The 26,052-nt window shown below is 35.3% G+C and overlaps 3 protein-coding genes, 1 long non-coding RNA gene and 3 pseudogenes across 8 annotated transcripts; 3 read left to right on the top strand and 4 right to left on the bottom strand.

The window, feature by feature from the left end:
• Positions 1-35: 35 nt before the first annotated feature.
• On the bottom strand, positions 36-1,335 carry LOC149510642 (uncharacterized; annotated as a pseudogene).
• Positions 51-3,584, top strand: LOC111280545 (membrane protein PM19L-like). Of its 4 annotated transcripts, none has more exons than XM_089756951.1 (5): positions 51-100; positions 2,020-2,590; positions 2,734-2,953; positions 3,078-3,123; positions 3,232-3,584. In XM_089756951.1, exons 2-5 carry the CDS (start codon positions 2,464-2,466, stop codon positions 3,307-3,309), a joined length of 471 nt encoding a protein of 156 aa, XP_089613077.1. In that variant the 5' UTR covers positions 51-100; positions 2,020-2,463; the 3' UTR covers positions 3,310-3,584. The 4 variants fall into 4 exon arrangements, with proteins under 4 accessions (XP_089613077.1, XP_089613076.1, XP_089613079.1 ...); XM_089756950.1 differs by lacking the exon at positions 51-100 and adding an exon at positions 1,054-1,809; XM_089756953.1 differs by lacking the exon at positions 51-100 and having other exon boundaries at positions 1,054-2,129; positions 2,429-2,590.
• Positions 3,585-3,720: 136 nt separating this feature from the next.
• Positions 3,721-7,086, bottom strand: LOC111280802 (uncharacterized). Its single transcript, XM_022868284.2, has 4 exons — positions 6,694-7,086; positions 5,270-6,066; positions 5,068-5,166; positions 3,721-4,136 (listed from the first exon to the last, which is right to left on the bottom strand). Exons 1-3 carry the CDS (start codon positions 6,785-6,787, stop codon positions 5,074-5,076), a joined length of 984 nt encoding a protein of 327 aa, XP_022724019.2. The 5' UTR covers positions 6,788-7,086; the 3' UTR covers positions 3,721-4,136; positions 5,068-5,073.
• Positions 7,087-8,706: 1,620 nt separating this feature from the next.
• On the top strand, positions 8,707-12,736 carry LOC111280847 (SH3 domain-containing protein 3-like). The gene is made up of 10 exons (XM_022868361.2): positions 8,707-8,935; positions 9,789-9,911; positions 10,387-10,456; positions 10,579-10,733; positions 10,903-11,004; positions 11,121-11,318; positions 11,415-11,477; positions 11,564-11,653; positions 11,947-12,021; positions 12,409-12,736. The coding sequence occupies exons 1-10, from the start codon at positions 8,876-8,878 to the stop codon at positions 12,523-12,525; spliced, it is 1,053 nt and encodes a 350-aa protein (XP_022724096.1). The 5' UTR covers positions 8,707-8,875; the 3' UTR covers positions 12,526-12,736.
• A 206-nt stretch (positions 12,737-12,942) lies between these two features.
• LOC149510641 (ABC transporter B family member 9 pseudogene) lies at positions 12,943-14,479 on the bottom strand (annotated as a pseudogene).
• Positions 14,480-14,547: 68 nt separating this feature from the next.
• LOC111280544 (ABC transporter B family member 9-like) lies at positions 14,548-16,820 on the bottom strand (annotated as a pseudogene). The gene is made up of 4 exons (XR_016335030.1): positions 16,121-16,820; positions 15,644-15,917; positions 14,890-15,562; positions 14,548-14,809 (listed from the first exon to the last, which is right to left on the bottom strand). The product of XR_016335030.1 is annotated as an ABC transporter B family member 9-like (transcript).
• Positions 16,821-22,409: 5,589 nt separating this feature from the next.
• LOC149510640 (uncharacterized) lies at positions 22,410-25,749 on the top strand. Its single transcript, XR_016335075.1, has 2 exons — positions 22,410-23,322; positions 25,474-25,749. It is a non-coding gene; the product is annotated as an uncharacterized LOC149510640 (long non-coding RNA).
• The last annotated feature ends 303 nt before the right edge of the window (positions 25,750-26,052 follow it).

The raw sequence follows: 26,052 nt of genomic DNA, 5'->3' as shown, positions 1-26,052 counted from the left end.
CTTGCCCGATTCAAACAGGGGCTACTTGTCTCACTAATTTCTAAAAAACAGGAATCCACAGGCCAATGAAAGAATCAAGTCTACAACTTTTTCTAAAAGAGTAAGATCTCATTTACAACGTAATTCACTCCCATATCTATCAGCTGAGTGCATGCTTAGTACTCTAATCAACAAAAGCATGACTAATAGCAGAGAGACTCTAACAAGTATCGTGCTTGTTACCCCTCCCTGCTCTAACCTCAACCCTTGTGCGTCCCATGGAAGCTACGGCAAAAACCACAGCAGCAGCAGCAGCTATAACAACAACTCCAACCGATGCAATAATTGAACCCCATCTGAGTTTCCTTGCCTTCACTTCTTCCTCTACGACACACTTTCTCTCCCTCTTTTGCCGTTCAACTCATTAGTAGCACTATTAATATATATAAATTAACCCATCAATTCCTTGCTCTTTTTGCCCTTCAACTCCATAATAGCACTCTTAAGCTCCCATGACCAAGACTCCAATTCCCCCATCTTCACCTCCATCTCACTCATCATCTCCAAGGCCTCAACTTCATCATCATCTGCAAAGCAAGCAAAACAAAGCTGCCCCTCTCCAACATTGCCTCCAAAAGCTCAAATTCCTTACACTATTCACTTGCTCCAATCTCCCCACTCTCTTTCTTCTCTTCCTCCTCGTCATCACTCACATTCCCCATCTTATCAAACTTCTCCGCGAGTTTTTTCTTATCCAAAACTAATTGCCTTAGATTCACTTGCTGCCTAGAAGGATCAGTTCCTAACTCTTTAAAAGCTTCACCTTTTTCACATTTCTTGGTTTCTTCAATTCCAATCCCCAAATCTTTAAATTTATCATTACTTTCCCCTGTTTCAAGCATTAAATCCAAAAACTTTTATTCCAATTTCTTCTCTTTCAAAATCTCACATCCTCCAATTTCTTCCTCTTCTCTAAATTTCTCCAATTTATCATCTTTTAATCGTTGTTCAAGCACCAACATTAGAAATTTCTGTTCAAGTTGTTCAATTTCAAGATTTGATTGATTTTCATCTTGATTTTAAGGTCAACTTTAATACGTGGTGACTTTTGATTGGCCTAAATTCTTTTGAATATGAAAACCTCTCTAATTTGCTACCGATAATCCCCACAGGAGGACATGCCATTTCGGAAGTGATGAATGCGTGTAGAAGCCCAACCATCTTTGCTATGAGCTTAATGGCACTATGGCAATCACCAGATACACGAACATTCTTCATCACTGATATTGCGCTACCCTTTGTGGTAGTCACCAATGCAAATGTAATGGCGAGCCTCACACTCTGATAAGACAACATCTCTTGCTTCTGCTCATCCTCGACATCATGCAGGGCAAACCTCTCATCCAGAGCCTAACTCCTTTAATTTTCCTCCCAACCTATCCAGCTTTTGAGACATTATCTCAATTAGTGTGTGAGATCTATCTCCAGAGACAAACTCATGCCGTACTTCCCTTTAAGTAACCCAACTTCAACCTCAACCTGGTTGTTTCACAATTCCTTTCTGTTTCATCCGTACTCTCATTCTTGAGACATCGGCTCGTTTACCAGAAGAAGCATATTTATTAGACAATAAAACGTAGGCAGCACAAATGAGCTAACTTTTTGGTTTATGTTGTTTCCATTTTTACCTTTTGGTGTTTGTTAAAATCAACTGTGCAGATATAGGACTGGGGAAAAAGAGGATCAACCCCAAATTTACTGAAATCTATGATACATGTTGTGATTAATTAGGACGACGCAAACTGCCCAAGATTTATATGTATATTGTAGGTAGGCATTTAAATCTGGAAAAGAATCCGAAATGTAATTTAATTGATTTATGTACTCATTTTAAAAAATAACATTAGACAAGTGTGGATCATATTTCAGCAACTGCAATTTCTTCCTTTATATTCAGCTTTTTAACAACCTGTTTTGTTTAAAAAAATCTTGACAAGAAAGATTGTTGGTCTGAAGAGAGACTCACTTTCCATGTGACAGGCTGGCAGCAGACACAAATGAGCTGAAATGGGTTCAGATAAACTTACTAGTTCAGCCCCTCAGGCCTCATCAATTGGCAAAGAATATAAGAATATGACTTTTCCGTCGAGGTACAACTTGCTGCAGAAAGCCTAGTCCAAGAATGTACCATTTAAAAAATAGCTGAAAATACGAACCAAGCAAGAATCCGGTTGTTTTTTGTAGGCTTGCCTTGAACATGAAGCATGCTCTTTACAGCCCTACAAGCCCTCTGGAACCTGCAGCCTTAACAAGAAAAGAACCAAACCCTTCATTTGATGTCATATATATTTACTTCCAATCGGCACAAATCACATGTACCTGTGACAATCTTTCCTGCAGTACATCTTTTTAGAGTTCTGAAAACTCCTAATCCTCTTTCTTTCTACAGCTTTTCATCTTAAAATCATCAAGTAGTACGAGGCAATGGCCAGCGATCAAATGAAACCGGTTGCTGCACTGCTTTTGTTCCTTAATTTCTGCATGTATGTCATTGTTTTGGGGATTGGTGGATGGGCCGTGAATAGAGCAATTGATCATGGATTTGTCATCGGTAAATCACCCTCTTGTCTTTGCCTCTCTGTCATACAATTAGTGAAGGAGTAACACCATTAATCATGATTCACAAGCAAATAATTAGAATATATATAATATATTCGTAAGGCTCAAGCTGGCTTCTCTACGTGACATCTGCAGGATATGGCTTCAAGCTGCCAGCGCATTTCTCACCTATCTACTTCCCCATGGGAAATGCTGCCACCGGATTCTTCGTCACATTTGCTCTTCTAGCAGGAGTTGTTGGTGTAGCATCAGCAATCGCCGGTATCAACCATATTCGTTCGTGGAATGCTAGTAGCTTGCCATCAGCAGCTTCAATTGCTACCGTTGCTTGGACCCTTACTGCAGTTGCCATGGGGTCATCCTCTAACTCTGGCGTCTTGAGACACTATCTTTGATATACATCTAAAGTTGAAAGATGTCAAGCCCCTTACCTTAAAATGCTTCGTTTCTAAACTAACTAGAAAATATTTCTTTCACAGATTTGCCTGCAAAGAAATTGAACTTGAAATCAGGAATGCTCGTTTGGTAAGAATGAAATTCAGCTTTCACCCAATTCTCAACTCTACTAACTCTTCGACTAGTTGGTCTCAGCTTATTCCTTGCTAACATAAATTATCTCTTCTTCTTTTGCAGAGAACAATGGAGGCATTTTTAATCATACTTACAGCTACACAGCTTATTTACATAGCAGCGATTCACGGAGCATTTTGATTGCTGGATGATGCGTCTTCATTTTATATCTTTTACCACTAAGAAATTTTCTCTTTTGTGTTCCTTTGAGTCTTGAGACGTACAAACAGGCCGGAAACGGCTGCCTCTGGTTGCGGCGTGGTGGGTATATGATATGATTGGATTCCTATATGAACCTGTAATAAACAGTATATTTTGAAATTTCTGGTGCAATGACCAGGTTTCATTGACCCAAATGCCTTTTTTAATGTTTCATTTGACCTAAAAAGGCCAGAAGATTTGCACCCTTCACCTATTACCAGAAGTTGCATCTAGAATATGGGCACGATTAAACACAAAACAATTTGGCAAAATTTTTGTTAACATGGGTATAGATTTGTCATGGCGTTTTGCAGTGAGCAAAGTATATATAAGACTAACAGAGGGACGACCTCAAGAAAAAACAAAACTACAAATTTGCTTAAACGAACAGAGATTATAAAATTCATGATAATGAAACCAACATAGCAATCATGCTGAAGTTACTCACATAAGCCTTGTATATTTGAAGGAAACTACTTCACTCAACCCAAAACAAGAAGTAGATACAACACACGCACACCTAGCTAAGAAACTACACTGCGAAAGTGCCAATAAAAGAATGTAATTAAAGCTAGGAATGACTAGCTACTATCAGCATCAGTACTGTCACTACCGCAGAACTTATAGCCGTTTTTCTAGCTAGGTCTGTTGCCCATTACTCTTCAGGAAAATCATTGAGCCTTGAAATGAAATAGACGTCTTGAAACCAAATCCTTTGTAACTTTGATGAGCTGCCATGTCTCGCAAATCCCCGTGACCGGATGGTTCTGCATTAAAAGGAAACCACAGAGCATATCAGACATGATCCAGTTTTATGGTTAATTATATAAGAGAAGAGGGGGGGGGGGGGGGGGGGGCAACCATATATGGTTGTCAGTATAAAACGGCACTGCAACATAACGATAAAGTTGATCAGGAATTTTTTCTTCATGCAAGACTTCTTGCTACACAACTGCCCACCATAAACATTAGTCAAAAACAAAATGCGGTGCTCCTAGTTGCAATTTTTCAGGCACCTAAAATGCCGCTGACTGATCACCCATTTAACATGGTGAACATAAATCTATAACAGCACATTAAAGTTGAGTCATTTTAACCATTTTTATTGCAAAATCAACTATCACAAGGACAAAATAAACCCATCCAGTAAAAATTTTAAACAAGAACAAGCTCTACCAGCCACTACTTCATTATTTTATTTTGCAGCTAGTCTGGAAATGCAATATTTGAGAAAGATGTCACAATTGCCCTTGGCATGTGACCCTTGATTAATAATGAAGATAATTAATTCAGACATAACCTAGAGCATTACATGCAAGCAAAATTTTACCAAGTTCTCTATCGGATATGTGAAGAAACTGAAAATATTAATTGCAAAATAATTTACCATAGAACACAATTAACCAGAGAGATAACTGAACAGGCTACCATAGGGTCATTCTCATCATTCATCAAGCATATTTTGATCAACGAGAAAAAAAAAAAAAAAGAAAGAAAAAGACTACCAGATAACTGACAAACAATCAAATGACAAGCAACAAGTGCCAGATCTCAAGTTGCAGTTTCATAGTCCTAGTATTCTCGTACACCCACACAAGCACACAGTACATGAGCTACTGAGAATATCTTAATATGCAGTACTGCAAATTATAAAGGAAAGTATAATATATTTTTTTCAACTCAATGGATAGACCAAACCTGCAATTATCTCCCAGAACCAGTAAAAACATCAAACAATCCGCAGCAACTTAACAATGACGTTCTTTGCACCACTGGTGGACTCGGAGCAACTAGAGCCTGTGAACCAATTCAGCAAATAAACAAGAAATCACTTTTCAGTTAAATGAAATAAGGAATATTCAAACCCACAACTCTAGAAAAGAATAGGGGCAAGATATACCTGCTTTTTAGAATCATCATGGGGCCCAGAATCTTGGGTTTTCTCTACAACATAACTACTTTCAGCAGGAGTACCTGAAGATGGGAAATTTTTTCCTTCATTTCCTTCCAATTCACCCCTAGAAGTCCCATTTGATGAGGGCAATAACTTCTCTTGACTTTCTTTCAACCCTGATTCAACTACATCAGATACTGATTTGTTTGCAGAAATTTCTGTAGCACGACCCACTTCCTCTGTCACAGATAACACAGTTTTTACCAAATTGTCACCAGCGGCAGTTTCCACTGCAGAATTACCATCCAGATCCCTGAGTGTTTCAGTTTCAGCAACCTTCGGAACTTCTTCAGACATAACAGATTTATCCTCATTGCTATATGAGGTTACTTCAGAACAAAGATTATAGGCTTCTTCCTTTGACATCTTCTGAAAGGCTTGAGATTCATCATCTGCATTACTCCTGCTACTACTACTGCTGCTGCTGCTAGAACTCTTATCATGCTCACTGTGCTGAATAGGAATATGTGTGCTCTCAAGATCCTCCCCAGGTTCCCACTCTTTTTCAATTTTAACACCAACATCATCCAATCCTGATTTCTTGGTGCTTTCTCCATCTCTAGTGGCTTCTTCCACAGACTTGTCCTCGGTTACATGTGATTGAAGAGGTGATGGTGTTCTTTTCCCTTCTTCTTCCCCCTTACTGAATGGATGCTGGTGATTGTGATCATCCTGAGATGCAGGGGAACCAACATCACTACCATCACTTTCCCTTTCATCTTGGCTTTTCGGATCATCATTTCCTAGCACCATTTGATAAAATCACAATAACTCCAATCACTGATCAAACAACAAATTTACCAATCCACCAAAATATACACTACCAAAAACTGAGTAACAGAATTTTAAATTGATTAAGCAACATGATTTTCAATCAATTTTTATGAAAATTTAGCAACTAAAACCAAGATAAAAAATTAAAAAATACCAGACTATAACTTGAAATTGGATAGACAAGTTCAGACAATAACAAGAATTCTGGTCGAAATCAAGTAAAAGACCAGATACGCTCAAAATTGCCAAAAGACCCTAAAACAAATATTGGAAATCTCAAAAAAAAAAAAAAAAAAGAAGCGTAAAGCAAACAGTAAGTGATTAAAGGACGACAATCCCAATTAAAAGCAACCAAAATAATTAATCAAGGGCATGAACTAGAAACTCTATTAGCCATTAAACTCTCGAAGCAAGCGGATTTCTTTAACTAGATATCTCCAACACAGTAATTCAAGAACTGAATTGCACCGTCAAATGGATACCCAAGTAAGATTCAATCAAAAGAACTTATAAAAAAAAAAAGTACCCATCTTTCCAAATCTACCAAAAAATCAAAACCCAAAACAAATGTTTTAATAAAAAGCAAAGCAAAGAACCATGTGGGTTGTTGTTAGTTGATGAATTGATGTTGTTGGCTGCTTGTTCCTTCTTTTTCTTGGCAGCTTTTCTCTTCTTAGCACCTGATGGCATGATTGATTCCCTTCTCACTTCGTGGATACTACCAAATTTATATTCTCCCCCTCACAGATGGTGTGGGGTGTCCCCTAATATCCCCCTCTGGCCCTCTATCTATCCACTTGCCTATTTGGCTGCTCTCACTCACTGGGAAATCCTAGTCGTATAAACAGTACATTTAATAGCTGTACCGTCCAGAAATTATACCACATTCCGTACCAAAAGCGTCGTTCGTGATTTGAATTCAGGTTCTCCTTCAAAAACCGCTCCTTTGCTCATCCGTTTGGATTGTTAACGTTGGTTTTATTCTCTGCGCTTACCTAACATGGGCTTTTATTTTTATGGTTTTATTCATTTAAACCACATATTTTTTTCCCCTTTTATAGTAACAATTTTCCAATTTGTTTATTTATCTGCAATTTGAGTAATATTTTCTGTACATTTATTTTTGGGATTTTTGGTGTGTGACTGGAGATTGTTTTTGAAATTTGAAGTTTTTATGGAAATAATTGAATTTATGTGGGTCATTTTGAGGTAGTGGGGCAACGTTGAAAATGGCTGAAAAGTTTAAATGATGACCTTTGGAATGAAGTAGTGAGGGTTTTCTAAGTGTCCAATTAAATTTTATTATATTTTTAATGTAATATAATTAAATTTTAATTTTAATAAAAATTATTTAATAAATTTTTTTATTATAATTATATTAAAATTTATTATTATTTTTAATTTCATCTCAACTAATTTTATCGTTCGTTTAAATAAAATTAAAGTAATGTTTTTGTCAAAGGAGTTGATTGTGGCTGACGTGATTAACATTTTGGTAAAGTGAATTGGAATTTTTACGGGTTATTAAGTGGGATTCAAAAAAAAGAGAGGTCACGTGGCATTTGGGATTAATTTATGTATGGCCTGCAGTCGGCAGAGGGTCAGAAAGTTTTGGTTGCATTCGGATCAGAGGAGATGAGGGATCTAAGTTTGAATTTCAAGATTTGTGCTAGTTGCTTGACTTGAAAAGGATTAAAAAAAACAAAACGTTCAACTTTTTTTTTTTTGACTAACGAGGGAAATTTTCGATCAAGAAGCACTTAGCATTTTTACATGCCGACGAGTATTGAAAGGGAAGATAATTATACATAAAAATGTTATTCCCTTCGTTTTAAAATAATTGTTTTTTATTAATTTTTTTTTCAAAATTATTTTATTTTAATTTTAATTTTTTAAATATAATATTAAACTAAAATTTTTTAAAAATTTAAAGCTCAAAATTTAAAAATTTTCTTTTTAAATTTTTTTAATTTTATTAAAATTAATTATCAAAATTGAATTATTTTAACTAAAAAATCAATTAAAAATAATAATTTTAGGACAGAAAGAATACTTTCATTCATATAAGATAAAAATTAATTTTTATTTGAATAAAAAATTATATATATTAAACTTAAAAAAGTAAAATGAATATAATTTAAAAATATCAATCAAATATGAAAATAAAAACAAATAATATAATATTTATTTTGTACTCATATTTGATATATTTATAAATATTTAATAAATATTAAAAATTTAGCAATTATTTACAAATATGAATTTCACACAATTAATAGCTATATAAATTAAAATTCAAGTTTATTCTCATAAAATTTCAACCTTAATTTTTCAAAGGGAATTGTATTTTAATAAAGGTCATTAAAGAAAAAATTAAAAAATATATGCAACGTACGAATTTTTTATATAATATAGTCCGGTATGGTCAAATTGGGCCAAGCAAGTTGGGCCCAAGAAAGAGCAACGCCGACAGAGGGATACGGGCTCGGAACCCTCCAAAATGAAAGTCAAAAGAAGAACCCCATTTTGGATCAACCCATCCAACGGTCCAGATTCAGAGGAGAAGCTACACCACTACATCACAGGAAAAAAGTCTACCACAGTCAAGTAGAGCTCGAAGGAATTACAAGAGGTCGAGCTTTCAAAACATACAGCTGTTAGATCTGATAAGATAATCAATCAATCAATCAATAAAAAAAATCCAGATTTGAAGAAAACCCAATTTGCAAATCTGTTTCGTTGTGTTGAAAGGATCAGGAAAGATTAGAAGAAGCAGCAATGGATGCTTTGAGGAAGCAAGCCAGCAAGTTCAGAGAACAAGTTGCCAAGCAACAGCAGGCAATTTCTTGACTAACCTTTTCTTTTGTATTTTTGGCTTGAATGAGAATTGGGTTCTATTCTTTTGGTTGCTAGGAAAGTGTAGGAAAACTTGAAAAAAAATAAAACTGACTTTTTGTTTTTTTTTTCTCTTAAAATTTTAAGAACGAATAATTTGTGATATTGTAGACTTAATGTCCTTGATTACTTTGACTTCTATAAGTTTGAAGGTCTAATGTAAAAGTATCAAGAATTAAAGATTGAATTGTCGAGGTAATCTAAACTTTCAATGTAATTTATAATCATCACAGTGGTATAAATTTTGTTAGGTATGTGAGTTAGTTCCATCACAAATTCGAAGTTCAGCAGAGTGCAAAACAATCATTGAGTTTATCTTCTGCTAACTATCTTGAAAAATCTATACCTACATTTAAAAAAGTATTTATTTGCATTCCTCCACTTCTCCAACATATGGAAAATAGTAGATAAAGAGTATCAAAAGTTTGTTTTGTTACAAAGCTTCATCCCTTACCTCCAAGTTACTAAGGAGGAGGCGTTTTTTTATTTTAAGGAAGTGAGATGAATGAAAGTTGAGCAATCAGTGAGATGTCAAGTGCTTTGAAACATCTGCTAAATGTTGATTGCCTGGCTTTATCATTGAATGTTTATTGCATTTGGTCTGCATATGGACATAGATGTCATTCATTTGGTTACCTTGTTAGGAGCACGCTTGTCCATCAAAACTTTCTCTTTCTACCTTCTTCTACTGGCCATGTTTTGATTGAATTAAGTCCTGATAAGTTACTTTGCTAGTTACGATTTACTTTAAAATATTTATATCTTCTACTATTGAGTTATAAAACTTGTTTTGCAGGCTGTAATAAAGCAATTTAGTGGAACTGGTTATGAAAGCTCAGATGTGGTAGTTATTGATGAGATTGAGATGCAAAGACATCAACAACTGGATAAACTGTACAGGTCCACTCGTTCAGGAAGGGTATTGGTCATTTTCCTTTTTATATTTTTGAACTTAAATTTGAAAACCATGTCACATTCCTTTATTATCCGTGATTTATCTTGTTGAAAAGGACTGAACACTCATATGATCCCCTGTTATTATCTTTAGGAATGAAGCCATTATCAGCATGCAATTTTACTTAAACTTTGCAAGGAATTTATATCATCTCCCTTTAATGCATCTTATGTAGTTGAGTTACATTTAAAGTTACACCCCCTTGGTGTCATTTTCGTGAAAAAATGTACAAAGGTAAAATTTAGGGCAAAACAGGGAGCAAAATATTATGAGACTACTAATGGCTTGATTATATTATAATATTTTAGCAGCTTAGTTACATTATGCTATGTTGACAACTTTATCATAAAAAGTTTCTCTTTAATTTTCTTATGTATTTACTTCAAATTTCATATATCAATGGACTCTTTGCTTAATGAATTTACCTTCTTCCTTTCAGGATTTTCAGAAAGATGTTGTTAAAGCTGCAGAAGCTTTTACGGCCATCGGGTATAAGCACATTGAAACAGGTGTAGCATTAGTTCATACACTTTGAATTTATATTGTCCTATTATCAATATTTGTAATTAAAATAACTAACATATATGTTTAAGACAAAACTTTACACTTACGGTTCTTAATCTATGATTAGGAACCAGGTTCTCTGAAGAATGTTGCCGATATGGAACTGAAAACAGTGAAAACATCAATGAAAATGTTCTTGCTAAAGCTGCAGCTATTTATGGTGATGGTCGTAAACATGTAGAGAAGGAGCAGGAAGATTTAATTAAGCTGTTATCCCAACAGGTTGGCTTTTTGTTGGACTCCCTTTTAAATGTTTCATAACTACATGCTTGTATAATGTATTTGTCCTATTTCACAATTCAGTGAAACTTGTCCTATTGCATACTTTACAATTGATTGAAAATAACCAATACCAAGCAGAAATATGACCTCCTATTTCTAAATGCATTAGGTTTTGGATCCCTTGAGAGCAATGATCGCTGGTACTCCTTTAGAAGATGCTCGTCATCTTGCTCAACGCTATAGTCGAATGAGACAGGAAGCAGAGGCACAGGTAATTAATTTGAAAGCTGAGCTTCATGTCTATATATTAAACATCAGTGTGAATTCTGTATTCTTAAGATTTGCATTAGACACTGATAATTCATACTAAATATGAAAAGCAAACAGGCAGCAGAGGTTTCCAGAAGACAAGCACGAATAAGAGAAGCGCCACTTCCTGAAAATGTGGCAAAGTTGCATGCTGCTGAAGCAAGGATGCAGGAACTTAAAGCAAATATGGCAGTTTTGGGTAAAGAAGCTGCTGCCGCATTGGCTGCTGTTGAAGCACAGCAGCAAAGACTGACTTTACAAAGGCTTGTAGCTATGGTATACGTGCACGTTACTTCAGTATATACTGTCTCCAAATTGAAGCATATCTTGATGCATGGATGCCATTCAAGATTTTCATCTATGCATTTGTAGGTTGAAGGGGAAAAGACTTATCATTTAAGTGTGGCTGCAATTCTTAGTGAGATTGAAGCTGAGGTTATTCCAGTCTTCATTGTTTCTGGTAAAGAAACCTTTTTTTATTTGAATTATGTGAACTTATACCTTTATGTGGAACTTGTCAGATGGTTTCTGAGAAACAGCGCAAAGAATCTGCTCCCCCTGTGATTGCACCGGACAATGGCTCAGGGAAAACAATGTATTACTTGACTGAAGTAAGCTTATCTAATCTTGGAAATTTGAAGAATCTGCCAGCAAGAAGACTTGTCTTACATAAAAGCATAACATTAGAGACAAAAAAAAAAAAAGGAAACTTGCTTGATGGTTGAAGACATCAACTTATGTTGTTAGATTTGCATAATGCAGTTCTCATTGGACATCAAAATTAGAATGAATCAAGGAGTTTTTCTAACTTTTGAGCTTCTCTTCCTTGAAGGGGATTCCTCTTGCAAATATTGGACCCCTTTTAGGAATGTGAAGAGCTAATATTTTGAGCTTCTTGTCACAGGCAATGCATCCTTTTTCTGCTGCATCCGAGAAGGAACTGAGCTTGGCAGTAGGTGACTTTGTTGTTGTGCGAAAGGTATTCTATTTCCTTCATTAGACTTATATCTAAGTTGCATATAGGTTGCATTTAGCTCAATAGACCGGTGCTATCTAGGTTGTTAGTTGCACAGATCACTCTAAGCTAAAGTAAAGGGCTGAAAAATGAAGAACAATGCTGGATAACTTTTCACTTAGGAGTTGGTGCATGGCTTGCAACTCCAATATATGAAGTTTTGCACAACAGGTACCTTATTGGATACTGTAGGTCCTGTCCTTTTCAACCTTAAATTTAATTGGCTCTAGCTGAAGCTTTTGATTAGCGCCTACCTAAGTAATGTTACTAATAATAAAACTATGAAACAGGTACCTTATTGAATTTCTCATTTACTTGTTCAGATTTTTAAAGCACTGTTTGTTTTTGCAGGTCAGCCCATCTGGATGGTCAGAAGGAGAATGCAAGGGTAAAGCAGGGTGGTTTCCATCCGCTTATGTTGAGAAGCGCCAGAGACTTCCATCCAATCCGGCTGGTGAAGTCTATTGAGTTATAATCTGTATAATTCTTTTCATGCCAGGAAAAAAGCATATTATGCTGGCTTATTATCTGATGTGTTCTGCTGCAATGTTCATTCTCTTGCCTTATGTGTATCTTGAGATACTAAAAAGTTAGAATTTGTTGGTGTTTATATTCTTTGATCACTTTAAACACATCAGTCATTTATGCATAAATTAAGATTTTGTTGACTTTGACAAAATGCATGGTTCTTTCACTGTAACCCAGAGAAGATCAGATGAAGGGAACTGGTTTTATATTTTCTTGCTGTAGGTATGTCTGAACATTAAGAGTTATTCATTAATGTCTAATGAAAACGGGGAAATGAAAAGGAGTACAAAAACCAATCTCAAGTCGCCATTTCGTGGCCTAGCATAGATAACTTTTAGCGGCAAGAGTATGATTTCATTGACGGGTATTATTTACTTTTGAGAGATTGGAGTGTTTTTCGAAAATCATCTTCGGCTGCACAGTGCGAGTGGTAGTTGAAAAGAAAGGCGTGAAGTAATGGTATAAGTTCTTCCAATGGTTGTTTTTCACCTCATGCTGAAGAGCTCAAGTGAAGTGCTATCAAGGAGGCATAAGCCCCGTTAGTGATATTCATCAATGCCTCGTGTCTTCCCTTCTCAGCGATGACTCCATTTTTCACTACTGCAATAACATCAGCACCCTTTATGGTGGTAAGGCGGTGAGCAACAACAACGGTTGTTCTATTGACCATAACTCTGTCCAATGCCTCCTGCACCACCCGCTCTGATTCAGCGTCTAAAGCACTGGTTGCCTCGTCAAGCAGAAGGATTTTGGGGTCCTTCAATACGGCTCTTGCTATGGCTATTCGCTGCTTTTGCCCACCAGACAACTGCACTCCTCTTTCTCCTACGGAGGTGTCATAACCCTGTGGTAATGAGCTAATAAAATTGTGTGCATTTGCTGCTTTTGTTGCTGCCATGATCTCTTCTTCAGTGGCGTTTCCCTGCTTGCCATAGGTTATGTTGGCACGGATGGTCTCATTGAAGAGTATTGGCTCCTGACTAACCAATCCCATTTGTTGCCTCAGCCAGCTTAGTCTTATCTTTCGGATATTCATCCCATCCAACGTTACACGACCGGAGTCGGGATCATAAAATCTTTCTATAAGGCTGATGACAGTTGATTTCCCACTCCCACTTTCTCCAACAAGTGTAACAGTCTGCAAAGATAGCAATATAATATACAAACTAAGCAAAAGAGTTCTCCATTATAAATTTGTAAACCTCTAGTAGTAGATGGATTTAGCTTTTAAATGGAATTGATTTCTGAAATTTTGTAAGTTGGAGTGTTAGTAAACATACCTTTCCAGAGGGCATGCTCAAACATAAATCCCTGAATATTTGAATTTCTGGTCGCGTTGGATACTTGAAGCTGACATGTTCGAACTCAATATTACCTGTTATAGTGGGTAGTGTAGTGCCAGCACTGCTGCTTGAGTCAATTGCTGGTTTTCTATCAAGAATTTCAAATATTGAAGCTGTTGAATCCTTAGCTTTGTTGGTGTCAGGAGCCAAGGCACTGGTTTGTGAAACACCAATGGCTGAGATTGTCAATGCAAAGAAAACCTGCAAACACCCATAATTTAAGATTAACAACTTCAAGATAGTTGTTAAAATATGGAAAATAGTTGTTTTAAGTTTACCTTGAATACTTCCTCGAATGTTGCTTTCCCATGCTGCACAAGTACAGCTCCAATGTAGAAACAGAAGGCATTTGTGCAATATAGAGCAAAAAAAGAGAACCCAAACCCAGAACCGCTTACAAGTCCGAGACGGACTCCCTGTTTCATGGGGGCTTCACATTTCTCTTGGTACAAATCCATCACCTTCTTTTCTGAACAAAAAGAGGCAACAGTTCTGATACTTCCAACAGCATCATTAGCTACTTGGCTTGCTTCTTCATACATCAACTGCATATACATATATATATATATATTTATATTTATATTTATAAACAATGTTTAGCATAATCCAACCAATCTCTTCATCTAAATAAATCGTCGCAGGTATCACTGACCTTTGCATCAGCACTGAACCCTTTCAGAAATTTCGTCTGCAGGTATCCTTGAATTAATATAAATGGGGATACGGCTAGTATTGCCAGAGCCAATATCCAGTTAGCTGTGAATGCTATGATTCATCCCGCTGTAATAGTAGATATGTTTTGTACAATCAGGGCCAAGGTATCGCCAACAAGATTTCTTACAGTAGATGCATCAGCAGACAACCTTGCTCCAATGGCGCCACTGAGAAGTTGAAAAGAGATACTGTTGTTATAACTGCAAGAATTTCTAGCGTGAGAAAGTTAGAAGTTTGCTTAAAATACCTTGAATTCGCAGGATCATCAAACCAACTGATGTTTTGGTGGACTACCTTCTCGAATGTCAACGAACGAATTCTTTGAATCAATTTCCCACCTGCAACTCCAAAGAAATAATTCTGCAGTGGTCCAACTAATAGAGTGACTAAACCCATTCCAACATAACAAAGTGCCCACACCCTGGCATCTTTTAACAGCTGACTTGGTGGCTCAAAGAATGATTTAATGGCTGATGAGAAAAAGAGACCAAACATTGGGAAAATTACTCCATGTACAGCTGCGGCAATGGATCCAACCAATAGAACTGGCACCTCCGGCTTGTTAAGAGAGGCCAGCCGTTTAATAGAAACACTTTTACGTCTTTCCATGTCAATTTGATCTCTTACACTGCTCTCTAAGCCTGCTTCGTCAGTCTCATAGAAATTAATAGGACCAGGAAGACCGAAATTATATGTGAAGGATTGTCGGCTACTTGATGAATTTCTGCTTATAGACCTTCTCAAAGACAAGCTCAACCTCTGGCTTCCAGACCTGGTAATAGCCTTATCCATATCAGAAGTTGCATCTGACTTTTCTGCTTCCTTGGCTCGAGCACCTTCACCTTCTTTAGCTCCGTCTTGCAGCCGAACCAACTGGGAATAAGCCCCTTCTGGATCTCTGATCAACTCCTCATGCGTTCCTAGAATTAAACTCTTAAATACTAACAACTGATGAAATAATTTAGAAATTTAGGTTAAAAATGCTGGTTTACTGATGTTACCTTTCTCCACAAGTTTCCCTTGGTGCACCACTGCTATCATGTCAGCATTCCTGATAGTTGTCAACCGATGTGCCACCACCACAGTTGTCCTATTGAACATCACTTTTACAAGTGCATCTTGAACAACTCGTTCAGACTCAGCATCCAGGGCACTTGTGGCCTCATCAAGGAGGAGGATTTTTGGGTTTTTCAAGATGGCTCTTGCTATTGCAATTCTTTGCTTTTGTCCGCCCGAAAGTTGAGTTCCATGCTCGCCCACCATGGTGTCTAGCCCCTGCAGCCAGATACCAATTCTTCAATTAATTACTTGAAAATTTTGGATTAAAAAAAATGCTTTATATGATTGGGCCTCTAGCATGGTTTAAATGAGTATTAACTGTTAATTCGGTGATGCTTCTAGCTGAGACATGCCGAAGAGTAGACAGGGTAAACCAGCTTTTTACATGATAGAGAATATTAAAACCAGTGCTTTTTTACCTGGGGCAAGTTGTCAATAAATTTGGCAGCATTAGCAAGCTCAATCGCTGTTCTAATCTCTACATGAGTCGGATTTTCCTTTCCATATGCTATGTTTTCCCTAAACGTAGTTGCAAACAGAATAGGTTCCTGACTGACTAGCCCAATTTTCCCCCTTATCCATCTAAGCTGCAACCTTTTCAAACCAACGCCATCTATAAGAACTTCGCCAGAATCAGGATCATAGAATCTCTCTAAAAGGCTAATTACTGTTGATTTCCCGCTCCCACTTTGCCCAACTAAGGCAGCAGTTGTGCCACTGAGGACATGCAATGAAAACCCAGAAAATATCTGCACATCTGGTCTGGCAGGATACCTGAAATACACATCCTTGAGTTTAATTTCACCCTGGATATCTTCCAATGTTATTCCACTGGTGTCATAAGCATCAATTTTTGGTTTCCGTTTGATTGTCTCGAACATCTTATGTGCTGCAGCTTGCCCTGATGCAAACGCATTTAAACTCGGAGTTGTCTGACCCAATGACGTAATCCCGAGATAATAAAATACGTAAGAGGGAAAAGCTTGGCAACAAAATGTTTCACAGGTATGAGAGAATAGTATTTCACAGTTAATAGCAGCCAACAAAATCTGAAGTAATACTATACTTACATTCCTCCCGTCATGATTGCTATTATAACATTGATGACTTGTCCGCCGTTGTATCCTTTGTGAGCTATCAGTTTAGATCCATACCATACAGCGAGTCCATAACTGGAAAAGACAACAACCAACATTGCACCAAGTCCTACGCCTGATACCAGCCCTTGGTGAATGGTGGCAGTATAGGCAATCCGTAGCTTGCTGTTATATTTTTCTATAGCCTGTTTCTCCCCGGTAAAAGATGCAACCTGAAAGAATTACAAACAAAATCTATCAAGTTACTTGATATTTTACAAATCAATATCCAAACTTTGGTGAACATTAAAGCTTACAGTTCTAATGGCTCCAACTGTTTGTTCTACTACATTTCCAGCTTCTGCATAAGCAAGTTGTCCTCTACTTGACATTTTTGCCATTATCATTGCCATGGTTCCACCAGCAATGACAACAAGAGGGATGCAGGCTGATAGAACTAGCGCAAGTAGCCATCCTCTCGCAAAGGCAATTATAAACCCACCAACAAAACCTGATACAAGTTGTATAAACTTCCCAACCTGTCACAAACCATATATTAAAATCCCTATACGTTCTCAGGATTCAGAATATATAGTTATTTGTTAGACATTGACATGGTTAGAATAATTGATAATAGCAATTGTTTTTTATATTACAACGTTGAAGAAGTGAAATATAGTATTAACCTTCTCGCCCATTGCTTCCTGAATAAGGATAGTGTCCCCTGACATCCTTCCAATGACTTCTCCGGTCGTTGTTTCAGTGTCAAAGAATCCAATGTCTTGTCTCAGTATCGTCTTCAAGTACAAACCACGAATTCGTTTGGCCTGTCTTTCCCCAGTCACCATCCAACATGCTACCTCTGTAACACCCATCAAGTAATTCAATCAAACACGCAAATTAAGGCTAATTAATTGAAAATAATTGAGCAAATTATTGTAAAATGTAATATTAATTTTAAAATAAAATATAGAATCATATATACGTACATTAATTTTTCTATTTATGAAAATTGAAATTTTAATTGTTTAAAAATATCGTTTACTTTTTATCATCAAACACTACATACCTAACTTATTAAAATCTTGATTTATCTACGAAGTTAAAAAAGCAGAATATAACTTGAAATACAGCAAGAAAGAGAGCAACAGTATCAACACTTACGTAGAAATGAGGCGATGCAGGCATAAACCCCCAAGTATAAAAACTTCACTGCAATCTGGAAAATTAGTCAGATAAAATTACTACAATTAATTAATTATAATACTTTACAGCGCGATAAAGGGGCTCTTTCCAGACTGATCCCAGAGTTTCACTGGGAAGAGAAAAAAAAAAGCCTAGAAAAAGACTGATCCCAGTTTCAGTTTCTTGATTCTGTAAAGCCGGCAGCCATGGTTTTTATTATTTCTTCGATAAATGGAATGAATAAAATTAAATTCAATCAATTGAAAAGACCTCAATATATTTAACAAATGGTCGACTAATCTTTAAAACAAAGAAATAAAGGAGCAAACTCGAACTTGTATTTTTTATTCTATCTATGAAGATGAACATTGCTTAAAAGCTAAAATCCATATGAATAGTTTTTCAGTTGGAATGTCAATGATGCTTCCACATGAAATCAAAAATGAAAATCAAAATAACCCAACAAAGAGAAAATAAACAAGAAAGAGTTGTTTTGTTTAACCTTTGAGACTTCTTTTACGACGTAGGATGGATCTGTGGCACCAAAAGTATTGATCAGTTGTCCGAATATGAGCGTCATGAGAGGCTGTGTCATCCCATTGCCAATGGCTCCGATCGCTCCTACTATCATCAAAACTATATCCAATCTATCAGCAAATGAAAACAGCTTGTAAAAAGGCACCTTCTGATCACCTGCTTTCTTGTTTTTCTTCTTGATGTTGTAATCGTTTCCTTCAGCATCTTCATTTCTCAATGATGATCCTCCATCATTTTCTGTCATCTTTTTCAATCTTCAATAAATTCTCTGCATACATACTGTCCTCTCGATCAAAATTAAAACGAACAAAAAAGTGAAAAACAACCCAAGTTTTCTTGCGTTTATTAGTTTGTGTCAGAAAAAACAATGCCTTAGAACATTAAAAAAAAAAAAAGAAACTAAGAAAGTAGAGTAAAGAGAAGAGAATTTTGCACATAAACGTTGCCTGAAGAACACAAAAAGAAAAAGAAACGAACCAGAAAGAAAGATAGAGAGACGTAGCAAAGTATGATAACAAATTCAACGAAGGCAAGGACTGTATGGAGGGTATTACCTGAACAAATTTAAAGGTTCTCTTCAGAAAATCAATCACTATTTTTTTTATATAAAACTACTTTTGAATCTCAATATTGAGTAATTCTTACTGTTAATTTTCTTTGTTCATTTCGAATCTGATCTTTCTTTTTCTTCTTAAAAAAGTGGGAAAACTTGTCTACTTATATTATGTGAAAAAAACTAATTGCCTTCTTTTTCTCTTTGGTTTTCTAGAAGCTAGCCTTAGTCTCACCCGATTTTCCTCCTATTTTTGTTAATTACTCTATATATATATATATATATATATATATATATATATATATATAAACTTGCTGATAACTCCATTATTCAACAACAAAAAAATCGTTCTATGTTTACTTTAATTTTGGTAAAACTACATTCATACAGGAACCGATTATACAGTATTTAACTAATAGTCTAATAGTTTTAGAGTCCTTGTACAAAGCATAAGCTTGCGTTGATTTAAATTACGATTAGAACATGTTTTTAGTCACGTTGTGGTAATTACGATGATCATAGTTGTAATTTTTTTAATTTTATATAATTTATTATAAAATATAATATTTATAATTATGATCACAAAATTCTCAACACTCACTTTTCTTTTTTATTTTCTTCACCCCTAATATGAATATTATAAATTCACATTAGGGGAGAAGAAATCATATCTATTTATATACGAGTTCAATGAAAATTTTTAAAATTATAAGTAGAATTAAAGGAACGACACATTTTTTTAATTTTTTAATATATATTAAGGGATATGTATTTTTTATTAATTCGTTTATAGAATTAAAAAATTTATGAAATAATTTTTTTATATATTACAATTATAAATTAAAAGTTTATGTTAAAATTTTCTTTTAGATTTGGATGTAATACAAGCTATGTATAGATAACATTAATTAATTAAAATAGTTGTTACTTAAAATTGAAAATGTATAGCTCTACGGTATGTATTTTGATTTATGACGTGAAAATGAATAGGAAAAGATAAATCATGACGCATATTCGGTTCATAATTAGTTACCGAAGGTCAATATACTTATAACGTGATTCATTTTCCACCATTTATATTTCTACAATATAATTAATTTGTTGACCAGAATGTCTTTATAAGTGATTTTGGATTTTTTTTTTTTTGTATTTTTAAAGGGATTTTGAAAAATTATCTGCGGTAATTAGTCAAAATGGTCATTAACGACCCAGGGTTGAAACATTGAGCTCTCGTGTTCAAGTTCATGTATGAGTTTTCTTTTTTTTTACAAAGAATGTTGTAATTTGATAATAAAAAAGGGTATTGAAAATGGTTAAAATTTAAAATTCAGACTTACTAAATGTCATATTTTAAAAGATAATTATTTGATTCAATTTTATGTAGGATTTATTCAATTATATATATTGGCTTGTTGGTCTATTTATTTTATTTAATTTAGTAATTTTTATATGGACGTAATACTTTTATTGTAATTATAACTGTGTTGTCTTTGTAATTTATCCAAAAAAAAAAATTACACATACATTTATCTTAGCATAATCACAAGGATAAATAAAGTTTATGCATAAGTTTGCGGTTCCATTATTAATAAAGCCACCAAATAAATTGTTCAAAAGAAATGTGAGGGAGGGATGCCATTTTTCTTTTTCTAAAGAAGTGGCAGGCTAAAATAGTGCTACAAACTTTGCTTAAAAGGGCACCACTAATAATTTCTAACCTGTTAGAATATATGCTTATGTTCTTCTATACTTAGTTTTTCATGGTGGATAAAATGCTCAGCAGAAGCATTTAACATGGCATAATTTTGTGCTCTCATCCTTTTCCTTGCGAAAGTAGTTGGATGCTCTAACTCTTGTAAAAGGGTTATAATCATTAAAATTTAAATTTTGAACTTGTTAAATCTTATCTTTTAAGAGTGATTATATGAATTAATCGAAATAAAATTTATTTTTCTTACATTATGATTGACATACAAATTTATAGGGTTGCACATGAATAAATACAATAGAACTTGTAATAATAGTTAGGTATTTTTTTTATTGCCCTAAGTTCTACTGCTTTGAACTTTTTCTTGTAAGCAGAAGTGATTTTTATTTCTTGCTTATAGTTTGAAACCAAGAGGTTTTATACAATTTGATTATGAATAATAATAATAATAATAATAATAATAATAATAATAAAGGAGATTGTTTTTTAAAGGGATTGCTTTCATGCTTTGACAAAGTTGACAAAAACCCCATGCAAAGATGCATGCTTAAGCATCTAAATTCCTCAAACAGTACATCTCTCTTCTCTTTTTAACACTATACATACATGAAAAGCAAGATACCTTCAACCTGTTTTTGTTTTGCAATTGCAAGCATTAGCAGGGGGACCCCAATTGTCTCCCTAAAGCAACGTTTTTTTTCCTTTTATTTCGCTTTCCATCGTGTTCTTTTGCTGGTAGCATATGAATGTTGCTTTGGGACATGGGAACATTTGCTTTTGTCAAAAGAGCATGCTTCTTGTTTAGATTTGGCGAAACATGATACTATTTTGAAAAAAGGTGATATAATAATCTATTGATTCTAATCATTGGAGGAGCAGATGGAATCAATAATCATGGTTGTTTAATACTAACATTTATCTTTTTCTAAAGGGAAGCGTTTGAAAGATAACCAAAAAATGGATTAGCTAAGCCATAAACACATAAGGAAATGGTTTTGTTTTGAATGACTAAAGGTTTATTTGACATGTCGATCACGTTTTACGACTGAATCTTAAAGCAAGTATAATTGAACTCTAAAGCAAATGAAGTCTTTTACTTGATTTGTTCTTTTCTTTCTTTCTTTCTTTCTTTTTTTCTGCCTTTTTACTTTCAAAATCATTCATGGACAAAATGGTTGAAAAGAACTGAACTGGACATTCACCCCTAAGGCCTGTTCGAACATACCACATTTATGTCGGTTCTCAGACAGGAACCCTAGCCCATTCACACCAATTTCCTCCAGCCCACTTTTATTGCTTTGGGTTTTTGTTTCCTTTGGCAATGGCTTCAATGATCAAACAAACAGGGAAAAGAACCCCAAATAGAAAGGGAAAAAATCAAAATGTTAAAAGCATCTTGGCTTTCAATGGGGCAAGTGATTTGGGTTCTGCATTTCGGCCATTACATCAAGAGGAAATTGGAATATTTTGTTTTTATAACCTTTTTTTTTCCCATTTACTTCTAACTTCATTATGCTGACCAAATTCATGTTAAACAGAGAATGCAACTTTTAGCATTAAAAGCAATGCTTTTATATTTTAAGTTGATAAGTTAGCTATTCTTCTCAAAGTAATGCTTAAACGACAACCAAATGAAACCTACTGAAACTGATGCATAAAAAAAAAATCTAGAAAACACTTAATTTTTTTTTACCCAGAAACATAAAAGCACCAGCCCTGGTCAAGTGCCAAGAACAAGCAATTGGTTTTGGCAATTTGCAGAGAAAAGTGAAGGAGCATCAGTTTTTGTTGAAAATTTGACTGGTAGTCTGGCACACTAACAAAAAAGGATAGAGCTCCAGCCTCCAATACAATCTCTCCATTGTGTTTCCTCCCCTGATTGGAGAGTGCTTCCCACGCAGCCAAAAAAGGCAAGACAAAAGACAAGATACCATAGCAAGTAGTAGAGTTGTAGCAGTAGTAAATGAAGTACAGAAACCTGAAAGCTTAGCCAACCCAAAAGAAAAGAAAACAGAGGAAGGAGACACAGTGTGTTAAATGCAGTTACAAAGACAAAAAGTAAACAAAAACTAAAAAAGAAATAAAAAAACAGAGCAGCAACGGCCAGCCAGCGGGGCCAGCAGAAGCAGTGCCGGGGTTTCATTTTTCAAAACAAAACAGCAGCCACAACAAAAGACCTCGGATACGCAAATTTAAAAAAAAACTAAATTTACATTCAACCCCTTCAAAACTTCTCTATTTCTCTTTCATTGGGACTCGTGCAAAACTATAAGCTTTCACTTTCTACTCTGTCTAGACTGTAGTTCTGCTTATATACCCAGAAAGATTACTCTCCCTAAAACCCTTTCTTTTTTTTTTTTTATTCATAGCAGTTAAAATATAAATGAAGGCTACATTTTTTCTTAGTTTAACTCTTTAGTCTTTACTTTGTCTTTTGTCTTTCTCTTAACAAATTTTAGGGTTTAGGATGTGCTCTGCTGCAAGGTCTCAAGCAGCCCGCAGTGGCTCTGGCGTTTTGCTCGCGCCACTACATTTGCCTGGGAGATTGTTTTGGCCCAGAAGGTTTTTTTTTTCCTGTCTTTTCATTCCTTGGTTTTTTAAAGTGTTTCTCCTTTTTGTTCTTTTATCTGGTGTGGGTGAAGATTAGTTTATTTTCATTATTTCTAGTGCTATTTTGTTGTGTCAGCATCGGGGGTTTGAGCTTTTGGGGGATTTAATAGGTTGTGTTTGTTTTCCTTTATGTTAAGAGAATGTTTGGGTTTATTCAAATCTTGCCATTTTTGCCTATACTATATTTTGCTCTTCTACTAGAAGTGTGGGTTTTTTTTAGCTTGGTATTGATTATTTTTGAACCAACGATTAAATGTTGTCTGATTCTGCTGTCTGTTTTGTGCAAATCCTTGCGATTTTGCTTGATTGGGGGGTGGGGGGGAGAGACTTTGCTTGGTATTGTTTCTATTGATGTTGCATTACTTTAACTAACAAGGGAATTTTTATTATGCTGAATAATGTATTATTGCCCCTTTATAACTGTCATAGGAGGATGGGTAACCAAGGTGACAATTAGAACAATCAGTTTAAAATGCTTGATTGCTTGTGCTATATACATTGTCGTAATCTAGAGTCGAGTTGGTTTGCCTTATCTATGGAGAAGAAACTTCTGTGTCAGGGGCATATATTTTTAATTTGTTTCCTATTTGTTTAAGTTTATATTTTTTAAGGGTATAAACAGAGGAAACATGGAAATTTGAATGTTAATAAGGATTTGAAGGTGTGGTGTTAAGGTCTCTCCTGCAATTGATCAGAACAGTTTAAGAGTTCAAATTTTAATGTTGGGCAGATTGCCATATTGCAGAAAGATTGTCTGATCAAAATGTTCATATAGAACGCAGATGTGCTTGTGTATATTGAGATCTCTAGTGCAATGGTTGGATTGTTTGGATCGAGAGGCCAGATGATAATGCGTCCTCTTCAGATATGACTTATCGCTTGTTAAGAATTTTTTATTCATATGTTGATTTCATATATTTGCTTCCCTTGCATTCCATCTTTGTAATGGGAATGAATAATGAATACCATATAAGGAGTGGTCTAAGTGTTCTCCTAAGGTTTGAAAGATTTTCAGTAATACAACATTTTTTTAATGAATTGGAACACACCTTCTATGTCTTACCCTAAGTTTTAGTTTAGATTAATGACGTAAACCATGACTTTCTACTTAATCATGGGTAAATGGTTGTTCCTATTCATATATAGTCATTTCTGTGTTTTTTTTTTTTTGGCATAAGAAAAACTACACAGTATAAATATGCTTAGGTGTGGGAAACCATGCATCTAAGATGTTTCCTAAACAATTTCTTCCAGAAAAGAAAAAGGGGAGGTTGGGGTTATGGATGGTGAGTGGAGATCTTGGTCCTCCAAGTTCGTGGAGTTGAAGTTTGCTTTAGAAATGTAGAATGTATGTGGGAGTTAATAAACCTAATTAGTGGAAAAGATAAAAATAGATTGGAAGTGGGCTGTGCAAAAGAAAGAGGGTTCCTCACTAATATTACCCATAATGACTATTTAAAGTTCATCTATCATAATTTTCATTCTCCCTTGCCCCACCAAAACTTTTTCCATCACCACTAAAAGTTCTTCAATCATACTGGTTCCTATTTGAATCTCCTTGACTTTGGCATGCCCCAGTTTCATACCCTACCTTGGCTAACTAACTATTAACACGTGAACCTGATGGTTTAGCCATTTGGATGACAGTGTGGATTCTGAACAATTTAGTCCATGGAGGCTAGTAAGGGAGTTTTATGCTTGATAGAAGTTTGCTATTAGTGTGTATTCATTAAGGGAGAACGTTTAATGATTATGAATGAATTTACCTGAAAGTCACCGCCTGGTGCATCCATGGCTTTATAGGTATACCTTGTTGCTTTTGTTATAGCTCGATCTTATGTTTGAATGTTTCTCATGGATTAACTGTATAGCTTGCATCATGTAATCCAGAAATGAGTCTATATCTTTGGGTGTGCAAGGGAGAGACTTGTTTATTCTAGAATTTACCCCACATGATTCATCTTTGATGTTATCTTTTTGGGTGGGTCTGGTTAGATATCCTTTCCATTTTCCAGTGTTGTCTTCCTTTTACTGTTAAAATCGAGCTATCTTTAACAAAGTTGCAGAAGTTCGCTTATAATTGTTTTTGGTTTATAATGCTAGGTCCAGACACGATGCAACTGATGCCTGCTGGAGAGATTATGCTCTATTCTGACATTGGTTGCAAAAGACTTGCCTTTGTAACGTATTGCTGGAAATCATGGATTTTCCATAGTTCGAGTTTGCAATTGGGAATGAAGCCATTGGTCCGTGTAGCATAGGATAAAATTTATTGTAAATTATCTATCTATTTTGAAATTATTCAGATTATAGAACTATGCTTCATCTTTCATTATTCAGTTCTGATTTTAATGCCATTAACTATTGATCTGAGTATTATCTTGCTCCCTCCACATTGTATTTGCATGCGCACGCCTGTTGCTCCATAGCTCCTGACTTCTAGATATATGGTTGGGGAAACTGCTTAAAAGGATATGCGTGGGCCTGAATATGCTGAATTATTATCAGTTCTTGATATCAGTTGCAGGTTAAAGATATACTCTGGAATCATTTTATGCTGAGAACAAGATGGACAAGTCTTTTGCACCTGTAAAATAACAGATCGATTGTTGTTACAGTCTGCAATGAAAGAACGAGGATTCAACAATGCCTTCATATTTCACAGTTTCACTTTTGAAATTA

The sequence above is a fragment of the Durio zibethinus genome, chromosome 28 (assembly GCF_047325235.1).
Source record: "Durio zibethinus cultivar Kanyao isolate XHJ-2024 chromosome 28, ASM4732523v1, whole genome shotgun sequence".
NCBI classification, from domain to species: Eukaryota; Viridiplantae; Streptophyta; class Magnoliopsida; order Malvales; family Malvaceae; genus Durio; species Durio zibethinus.
The sequence above is the reverse complement of the archived record's forward strand: the minus strand, read 5'-3'. Positions and strand labels throughout refer to the sequence as shown.

What these genes read in the sequence shown, in the direction of transcription:
- LOC111280545 (XM_089756951.1), top strand. Translation starts at nt 2,464, where the DNA reads ATGGCCAGCGATCAAATGAAACCGGTTGCTGCACTGCTTTTGTTCCTT. An exon ending in TGATCATGGATTTGTCATCG is followed by an intron (nt 2,591 to 2,733) that starts GTAAATCACCCT and finishes TGACATCTGCAG; the next exon opens with GATATGGCTTCAAGCTGCCA. An exon ending in AAATCAGGAATGCTCGTTTG is followed by an intron (nt 3,124 to 3,231) that starts GTAAGAATGAAA and finishes CTTCTTTTGCAG; the next exon opens with AGAACAATGGAGGCATTTTT.
- LOC111280802 (XM_022868284.2), bottom strand. Translation starts at nt 6,787, where the DNA reads ATGCCATCAGGTGCTAAGAAGAGAAAAGCTGCCAAGAAAAAGAAGGAA. An exon ending in AACTAACAACAACCCACATG is followed by an intron (nt 6,067 to 6,693) that starts GTTCTTTGCTTT and finishes AAATGGTGCTAG; the next exon opens with GAAATGATGATCCGAAAAGC. An exon ending in ATGATGATTCTAAAAAGCAG is followed by an intron (nt 5,167 to 5,269) that starts GTATATCTTGCC and finishes ATTGGTTCACAG; the next exon opens with GCTCTAGTTGCTCCGAGTCC.
- LOC111280847 (XM_022868361.2), top strand. Translation starts at nt 8,876, where the DNA reads ATGGATGCTTTGAGGAAGCAAGCCAGCAAGTTCAGAGAACAAGTTGCC. An exon ending in TTAAGCTGTTATCCCAACAG is followed by an intron (nt 10,734 to 10,902) that starts GTTGGCTTTTTG and finishes TAAATGCATTAG; the next exon opens with GTTTTGGATCCCTTGAGAGC. An exon ending in TTAGTGAGATTGAAGCTGAG is followed by an intron (nt 11,478 to 11,563) that starts GTTATTCCAGTC and finishes GGAACTTGTCAG; the next exon opens with ATGGTTTCTGAGAAACAGCG.